The 10,216-nt window shown below is 41.0% G+C and overlaps 1 protein-coding gene across 1 annotated transcript; it reads left to right on the forward strand.

Annotated features, from left to right (window-relative positions):
- The first annotated feature begins 1,820 nt into the window (after nt 1-1,820).
- LOC136694256 (uncharacterized) lies at nt 1,821-6,754 on the forward strand. Its single transcript, XM_066667669.1, has one exon. It carries the CDS (start codon nt 2,059-2,061, stop codon nt 2,995-2,997), a length of 939 nt encoding a protein of 312 aa, XP_066523766.1. The 5' UTR covers nt 1,821-2,058; the 3' UTR covers nt 2,998-6,754.
- The last annotated feature ends 3,462 nt before the right edge of the window (nt 6,755-10,216 follow it).

Consider the following 10,216-nt stretch of genomic DNA (forward strand, 5'->3'; position numbering starts at 1 on the left):
GCACTCTGGACTGGATTACTTCACCACCACAGCAGGTAGTGCTGGTGGTGGTGACAAATCAAGACAACTCTGTCTCAACTTAAAACCAGTCATTTCACTCAACCTTCAACTCTAAACCAGCTCTGTATCCACTTCTGCCATGTTTCTGTCTGTGTTGCCTCTGGTTTTGTGTTTTGAAATTTGTCATTAACTTATATAAGTATAATGCTTTACTTTTATTATTATTATTATTATTATTATTATTAGTGTTATTGTTATTATTATTATTATTATTAAAGTCTAAAGGGGGGGGGGGGGGGTTGAATATTTCCTCGACCAATCAGAGCACTCCTTAGGGCTCATTCATGAAACCTTCATAAAAATCAAGAGCAAACTGTGTGTAATATATGAGGAAATGAACTTCCCAAAACTTTCTGCCAGATTCATTGTTACTCTGCACTGTGTATGTTGTCTCTCTCTCTTTCTCTCTCTCTCTCTCTCTCTCTGTCATGTTTTTTAGGTTTTGACTTTGTGCTCATCCTACTTCCTTCGACTACGACTTTGTTTTGCCCCTTTTTGGTTACTGACGTTAGATTTATATTTGTGAAGTATTCTTAACACTGTGTACATACAGGGGTTGGCCAATGAAACACCTGTCATTGTAGTGTGGGAGGTTTCATGGCTAAATTGGAGCAGCCTGGTGGCCAATCTTCATTAACTGCACATTGCACCAGTAAGAGCAGAGTGTGAAGGTTCAATTAGCAGAGGGTAAGAGCACAGTTTTGCTCAAAATATTGCAATGCACACAACATTATGGGTGACAGTTCAAAAAAGGACAAATTGTTGGTGTACGTCTTGCTGGTGCATCTGTGACCAAGACAGCAAGTCTTTGTGATGTATCAAGAGCCATGGTATCCCGGGTAATGTCAGCATACCACCAAGAAGGACCAAACACATCCAACAGGATTAACTGTGGACGCAAGAGGAAGCTGTCTGAAAGGGATGTTCGGGTGCTGACCCGGATTGTATCCAAAAAACATGAAACCACGGCTGCCCAAATCAAGGCAGAATAAAATGTGCACCTCAACTCTCCTGTTTCCCCCAGAACTGTCGGTTGGGAGCTCCACAGGGTCAATATACACGGCCGGGCTGCTGTAGCCAAACCTTTGGTCACTCACGCCAATGCCAAACGCTGGTTTCAATGGTGCAAGGAGTGAAAGTCTTGGCCTGTGGACAATGTGAAACATGTATTGTTCTCTGATGAGTCCACCTTTACTGTTTTCCCCACATCCTGGAGAGTCACGGTGTGGAGAAGCCCCACACCGTGTGAAGTGAAGCATAGAGTGAAGCATGGGGGTGGATCAGTGATGGTTTGGGCTGCCATATCATGGCATTCCCTTGGCCCAATACTTGTGCTAGATGGTCACTGACCAGGTGTTTCAGTTTCATTGTCCAACCCCTGTATATTCCACCAGAGTAGTGTTGGCTGTTTGTTTTGGGAGTGGGTTCTGTGTGTGATTTTGTATATGCCTAGGGAGTGAGGTAAGACATTGTCTTTTGTTTCCTGTTTGTTTCACGTAGGTAAGTTAGAGCTGTCTGTGGGTCAGTTAGGAGGGGTGTGTGTTTATTATTTTTGTCGGCATAAGGCCATCCTGAAGTTCACTAGTGTGTCATTGTAAATATCACATCTACAATATATATTCTATTCATTATCCATTCTGTGTTTCCATTTGTGTCATTTTTCGTCCACATTCACATCTCTGTTACAATTATTCATTTCCCACACATCAATCATGTTTGAGGGGTTTGAGAGTGGAGATCTGGCAACCCGTTTGGCTGTTTCTGTACCCGTTTGGAAGCTGTTTTGATCGCTCGGGTTTTCCTGTTTAATCGTTTCCATTGTTATTTCTATATTTATATCTGTTTTTATAACCTACTAACCATCCATAGATCTATCTTGTAGATTGTCTCCGCAGGAATATTCATTACAGAGGCACTAAAACTGCCACCGGACCCTGGAGTAACGTTCTTGGTATAAGTTACTAAAATTCACTAAAAGCGGTAAGTACCTGCAATTCCATGGCTACTACTGGCTGTTTTGCCTGCTCAGAGTGTGGCATGTTTAGTTTAACGCCCTTTTCCACCTCTAGCGATAAATATAGTGGTTGTATTTGTAGTAAGTGTCAGCTAGTTAGCTCTCTGGTGGATAAAGTGGACCAGCTAGAAGTGCGCATCCGGAGCTTATTATTGTTGAGGGATAAACAGCGAGATTCAGTGTTAGCAACTCCGGGTGCCTTAGGGAGAGTTAGCACCCCCACGACTCCGGCGTTAGAGCCCTCACAGCGGGGTGAATGGGTGACGTCTCGGCGTCATAGCCGGAAAGCTAAGGCTGATGCTAACGCTGAGGCCAAAGCTAGCCCACCGGGACACCACGCTCCTCCGATTCGCGTGTCAAACAGGTTTGCCCCGCTCAGCGAAGCACCCGCTGAGGAGCCTGTTAAGAGTGCTCTGGTTATAGGAGACTCTATTGTTCGGCACGTGAAATTAGCTACTCCTTTAGGGGCACCGGCAGTAACAGTTAGCTGTTTATCGGGAGCCAGAGCGCCGGATATTAGTGGCAACCTTAGACTGTTAGCTAATAGGAGATATTCGAGGGTAGTCATTCATGTAGGGGCCAATGATATTCGTCTGCGGCAGTCTGAGGTAACTAAGGGTAATATTACAGAGGTGATTAAACTGGCCCAGACGATGTCCGATGCCGTAATCTGCTCTGGTCCCATACCAATGCGGCGTGGCGACGAAGCTTACAGCAGACTTTCGGCGTTAAACTGCTGGATGTCCAAGTGGTGTTCCGAAAATCAAGTGGGCTTTATAGACAATTGGTTACGTTTTGAGGGCAAGCCTGGTCTTATAGGTAGGGATGGTATCCACCCCACGCGGGAGGGTGCTGCCTTACTTTCTTGCAGTATAGCACATAGTCTTTTAGTTAGTCGGCAGAGTAGTGTAGATAGCTGCTGACAATCCAGAGCCGGGACCAGGCTGCAGACAGACAGGCTAAACCGACCGTCTGCGAACTGTCTTGAGGCGTCACCCAGGTTCAACTGTATTGAGACTGTGTCTTTCCCCCGAACTAAATGTAAAAGTAGAAAAACAAAATCAGCCTGTTTCAGCAACCTAATCAATATTAAATCATACACAACACCTAGCAGCAACACCTCAGAACTAAAATTTGGGTTACTCAACATAAGATCGCTAAACTCAAAAGCACTCATCGTAAATGATATTATAAGTGATCATAAATTCAATGTTTTCTGTCTCACGGAAACGTGGGTTAAACCAAATGAATATTTAGCACTAAATGAAGCCACCCCCCTAGGCTATAATTATGCACATAGCCCAAGAATATCAGGCAAAGGAGGTGGAGTATGTGTAATTTACCAAAATACCCTAGAAATTAGTCTTAAACAATGTGACACCTTTTCTTCTTTTGAGGTTCTCTCCACTATTATTACAAATCCGGTCACAAAAAAGGACGCATTTTTATTATGCAACATTTACAGACCACCAGGGCCTTACTTAGAATTTCTGAAAGAATTCAGCGATTTTGCTACAAACCTAGCGGTGTGCAATCATAAAGTTATAATTGTAGGAGATTTCAATATCCATTTTGAGAAGGAAAGTGACCCACTAAAAAAGGCATTTACCTCAATCTTAGACTCTATTGGTATTACTCAAAATGTAACAGGGCCTACACACTACTGCAGCCACACTTTAGACTTAGTTCTGACACTAGGTCTTAACATTGACAAAATTAATATCTTACCGCAATCCTCAGCAATCTCCGATCATTACTTAATTTCATATGAGCTACGTTTTATCCATAATATATGTAAGAACCCTCGCTATTCTACAAGGCGTATAATAAAACCATCTACCGCCCTACAATTTATAGAAAACCTACCAGAACTATCAACCCCAGTTCCAACTCCATCAGACCCAATGGACCTAGATGTACTAACTGACTACCTAGAAAATACCTGTCGATCTACTTTAGAAAAGGTAGCACCACTTAAACATAAAAGTATAAGACAGAAAAAGCTCGCACCATGGTATAACGATAAGACCCGTACTTTAAAACAAACATTACGAAAACTAGAGCGGAAATGGCGATCAACCAAGCTTGAAGTGTTTCATTCTGCCTGGAAGGACAGCCTTATAGAGTATAGAAATGCCCTCACTAAAGCTCGCTCAGCATATCTGGCCTCGCTGATCTCCAATAATAAAAATAATCCGAGAGCACTGTTTAGTGTGTTTTCTAGAATTACAAAAAATCAAGCAGGTTCTGAACAACTAATTCCAGCAACTCTCACCAGTAAAGATTTTATGGACTTTTTTAATAATAAAATTGAGAATATTAGACAACAAACTCTAGCCACAGGATCAAATCCATCCTGGCTGCCACCTGATGTGAATGAAATAAAATATAATATAACTGTAAAAGAAAGACTTGAAACCTTTTACCCACTCCCACAATTAGAACTAGAGAAGATTATCACCTCCGCAAACTGTACAACTTGCACACTTGACGCAATTCCCACAAAGTTGCTCAAAGAAGTACTACCAGCTATTATTGATCCTCTTTTAACTATAGTAAACTCATCGCTTAGTCTGGGCCATGTACCCAAAGCTTTTAAACTAGCAGTTATTAAACCTATGATCAAGAAACCAAATCTTGATGCTAGTACACTGTCTAATTACAGGCCTATTTCTAATTTGCCATTTCTGTCTAAGATCTTAGAAAGAGCTGTGGCCCAACAACTTAGTTCATATCTACATAAGAATCATATATATGAAAAATTCCAATCTGGATTCAGGCAACATCATAGTACAGAGACAGCTCTAGTCAAGATAACAAATGATCTTCTTCTTGCCTCTGATCAAGGCCACGTATCCCTGTTGGTGCTTCTTGACCTAAGCGCAGCCTTCGATACAATAGACCACAATATTCTCATAGAAAGGTTAGAAAACATGGTTGGAATCACAGGGACAGCCCTATTATGGTTCAAATCTTACTTAACGGAACGTTATCAATTCGTAAAAGTAAACAATCTAAATTCAAATTATTCTAAAGTAAGATTTGGAATTCCACAAGGCTCTATTTTAGGACCATTATTATTTACATTATACATGTTACCGCTAGGCACAGTTATAAGAAACCATGACATTAACTTTCACTGTTACGCAGACGACACACAATTGTATATTTCAGCCAAGCCCGATGACAAACACAGATTAAAGAAAATAGAGGACTGTGTAAAAGACGTGAAAGGCTGGATGTTGCGTAACTTCCTCCTTCTAAACAGCAACAAAACAGAGGTCCTGCTTTTGGGTCCAAAAGTGACAAGAAATAAATTATCAGATTTAATTTTAGATCTAGCTAACTTTCCAGTTAAACCTGGTTCAGCAGCAAAAAATCTTGGTGTCATAATTGACCCGGATTTATCATTTGATCAACACATAGGTAGTATCACTAGGACAGCTTTTTTACATCTTCGCAATATTGCTAAGATTAGAAATGCCCTATCCCTCCAGGACGCAGAAACATTAGTACATGCCTTTATTACTTCAAGGCTTGACTACTGTAACGCACTACTGTCAGGATGCACCAGCAGCAATTTAAGAAAACTTCAACTAGTTCAAAATGCTGCAGCTAGGGTCCTCACTAAAACTAGAAAATTTGAACATATCAGCCCAGTTCTATCATCACTTCATTGGCTGCCTGTTAAATTCCGCATTGACTACAAAATTTTGTTATTAACATATAAAGCTCTACATGGGCTTGCTCCTGAATATCTTCAAGATACAATTTCCTATTATGAGCCCCCACGTTCACTCAGATCACAGACTACTGGATTTTTAAATGTTCCCAGAATTCAGAAGGCCTCAGCTGGGGGAAGAGCCTTTTCTTATAAAGCCCCCCAACTCTGGAATGATCTTCCAAAAAATGTTCGGGACTCAGACACAGTCGCAATCTTCAAATGTAGGCTAAAAACTCATTTGTTTAGTTTATCATTTGGTAGCTAATGCTCCCCCATAGATAAAGGCGGCAGATCCGGGGGGTCCATGGACACAGGGAATTATAGTATACTGAGACGCTGGTGCTGTCGTCCCGCCGCTTCTCGCGATCACTCAGGTTTGTTGACGGTGGAGCGGAGGGATGCCAGTGTTTCAGGATGCTCCCGTGTCTGTGTGTCCTTCTGGTTCTCTCCTTTTAGTTAATGCTGTCATAGTCAGATCTGCCGGAGTCATTAGCCACACTCTGGAAATTTTCATATTTTCTACTTTACAAACACAAAACAGTTCAAAACTAATTCCATCCCTTTACATCTTTCCGAGTAAACGACTGCCCACCTGTCTGTCTGGACACTGATGGATGACTGTCGAGATCCTCCTCCACGCTTCAGACCAGCTGCCCACGCTCCAGCAACCACCAAGTGCCTTGAAGCTGTCCCTACACTGAAGTTCTCATGGACTACTAACTATCATCACCAGTAGATTGACCAGAGGAGGATGGGTCACCCCTTGTGAGCCTTGGTTCCTCCCAAGGTTTCTTCCTCAGCTGGGGGAGTTTTTCCTTGCCACTGTCGCCCCTGGCTTGCTCACTTGAGGGTTTTACATTTGTCTTTACATTTCATGTCAAATCTTGTCTTACTGGAATTCTGTGAAGCTGCTTTGTGACAACATCAGTTGTGAAAAGCGCTATATAAATAAATTTGATTTGATTTGATTTGAATCATAACACACACTTCATTCTGTTACGGCTCAACCCTAGACTGGGTCGTAATATCATTAAACACCAGATGTTTTAGTAGAATGTGTGTATTGTAGTGAATACCAAATGTTCTCAGACTGGGAGAGTGTGTATGTTCTTTTTAATTAACATACCATTACCATAATCCACGCCCATGAACTTCAAATAACCACAGTATAAGAAAGCGCTCACACTGAGGAATCACTTCAAAAACCCTTCAAAATCTCTACAGAAAAGCAAAAGAAAATGGTTCTGAGCGAAAATCTACATTTTACTGAAGTGCATTCAAATCTGCACCTTTTATTGTCATTCTATGTATCTTTGATTCTCACTTCCTGGACCTTACAGTGAGGCAGAGTTACACAGAACTGTGTAAAAGTTTTAGGCGCCTGAGGAAATTTGATCTAAAGAAGCTATTTATCTCTGTAGTAAGAGATTATTGACTCAAAAAACCCTAATATTCGAATAAAACCAGCCCCATTATTCCAGTGAGTGTGATACTGTGTGTGTGTGTGTGTTTTAAACCCTTTCCACATCTCTCCTGGTGACAGTCCAGTGTTATTTGAGGTTATCATCCAGTGCCTAGGGTTAGAGGTTAATATTTCATTGTGTTAAATGAAGTGTGCTGTAGGAGACCATCTGGAAACACACTTTGTTCTTCACTCGCTCACAACACAGACACGCAGTAAAAATAATTTCACTTTTACTGTTTATATTTTGGGCGGCACGATGGCCTGGAGGTTGTGGGTTCGATTCCCGCTCCGGGTGACTGTCTGTGAGGAGTTGGTGTGTTCTCTCCGGGTGCTCCGGTTTCCTCCGGGTGCTCCGGTTTCCTCCCACAGTCCAAAAACACACGTTGCAGGTGGATTGGCGACTCGAAAGTGTCCGTAGGTGTGAGTGTGTGAGTGAATGTGTGTGTGTGTCTGTGTTGCCCTGTGAAGGACTGGCGTCCCCTCCAGGGTGTATTCCCGCCTTGCGCCCGATGATTCCAGGTAGGCTCTGGACCCCCCGCGACCCTAAATTGGATAAGCGGTTACAGATAATGGATGGATGGATGTTTATATTTTTGTATTTATAGTAATTGTACATCATTTTTACTCTCACAGAGGAATAAAAGCAGTATCACCATCCCACAGGCAGGGAGACATGACCTACCTCTGGAGGAAGAGTACATGCTTTTACAATGATTATAATGGTTGAGTAAAGATTACATTAACTGCACTGTCAATGAAGAAAGAAGTGAGTGTGTGTATATATATTCTCCATTGTCACACACAGGAAACCTCATTCGTTTAATAAATAACGCTAGTTAAATAAAGCTGTCAGGAGCACAGACAAAAGATTTATTTTAAGTGATAGACAATAATGAAATATATGTTCTGGGTTTTAGCTCTTCTAAAACAACTTTACAGAACTTGATACCACACTGAATAGATCATCTCTCAAAACAGCAACGACTGAAAGCACAGCAGCACAGAGTCGTTTTCTTGCTGTTGTGCTTGCTTCATTATGTAGGAGAATATACAGTTCATTTGAATAAATTTTAGCTGCATGAATGTGTGCACTAATTCCAAGCGCTGAAAATGTGTAAATGAACAGTAGCCGGACGAGTTCATTTTTTATTGTTCACACTTCAGTAGTTATTAGGAAATTGATACACAACATGGATAACTCCTCAAAAGAAGACTCTGAATCTTGAGAGTGTTCGATGACCTGATGGACCCATGTTCAACATCACAAAATGAAAGTGAAGCTACAGATTTCAAGGTGAGCGTATTTATTTTATTGCACATAGGAACAGAAGTGGCACAGTAGAATGGCTTCAAATAAGTGACACCATGCTTTGTGCATGTCCAGGGTTTATTCTGAAATTCACGAATTAAAATGTTCACCAAGTGTCAAAGTAATTTATAACTTGGAACAAAGTTGTTTAATTGTGCATTAAATGGTAGCATTAGCATTGTTTATATATATATCTTTAATAACCATTTACCATATAAAAATGGCCTGTAGTAATAACCCGTGCGGTTCAGGTGCAGCAGATGAAACTAAGTTAACGAGATTCCACTCATCAGGGCACTTAAAGACCACCCAAACTTCCGGCATGGACGCTGCTGGCAACACGTACGTCTGCAGTCACCTACGACCAAAAACAGCAAGATTTACAAAACAAATGAATTAAATAAATGAACTGTTGAATGGTTTTATATTTCAGTAGAAGGAAGTGTCCTTATAACGATGTGCATTGTGTCAGATGCAGTACAATTTTAACACTTACTTTGGAAAATACACTTACTTTGACCATACATTTTACCAAACGTCTTAAAACAGGACGACCAACAAAAACTGTGCAGCAACAGATAAGTTACTGTCTCTGACTTTACATCTACAGGGTAGTTGTCGTACATTCCGTATCCAAACTGTACAATAACATTTCATCATCTGAACCAACATCATCTTAAAACACCCCAATATGTCGACACTCTGATTCCACTCTGAGCAGGATTTTAATGTAGTGTCCATATTTTCTCTTCAGTGTTTTTCAGTCCTCATTCCAGTGCATGTTACACCTGAGATATTCTTCTGTTCAAACACAATGCTTTTGACAGGTTCAATGGATTTCAACCGTTCAGACCCTGTGGCTAGAAGTGCTTAATAAACTATGGTGAGAGTGAGAGCATCTGTTCAAACCCTGTCATGAGCTCTTCTGTTTTACCTGACAAAATAGGGCACATCCTCTGAGCACCAGCTCTTCTTGCCCCAAGCCCTTCCCCAGTCCCTGAGTTAAATGTGTTATTAGATAAGATTATATATTATTAGATTAGTTATTTCCTCTGTGTGCACAGCTGATTAAGCACACTCCTTTTTTAAAGGGATTTTTCCAGACAGACCCTCTAGAGTTATCCATGGTCATACTCTGCAAGTCTGCACCAACAGAAAACGCTCATAGCTTCCTCATCCAACACAAACCAAATAAATATCACTTGAAAACAGCTTCATTACTTGATCACAACACACACAAATATGTTGCTGTAGTGAAGCATGGGGGAAAACAAAGAAAGGGAAAAAACAAAGCACCTCCTCCACTGTTGCCATGTTTGTTTTTGTAATCAGAAAATGTTGACTCTGAAAGGCCTCTAGTGTAGTGTTTAACATTCATTCCAACATAATGGATGCATTAAAGTGTGAGGACAGTGATGGGTACATCGTTGAACTGGACGTATTCATTTACTCACATATAAATTAGCTCTTACACTTTCCAACCTCTTGTTAGTGATTTAAATAGGCTCCTTCTGTTACTGTACTCCAACGCATATCTATTCATACAATCGACCATAACATTATAACCACCTCCTTGTATCTAAGCCCTCACCCTGTGTCTGAAACAGCTCCCTATTCACTATTTCCTGTATTATTCATTACTAT

This window comes from Hoplias malabaricus, chromosome 4, assembly GCF_029633855.1.
Source record: "Hoplias malabaricus isolate fHopMal1 chromosome 4, fHopMal1.hap1, whole genome shotgun sequence".
Lineage (NCBI taxonomy): Eukaryota > Metazoa > Chordata > Actinopteri > Characiformes > Erythrinidae > Hoplias > Hoplias malabaricus.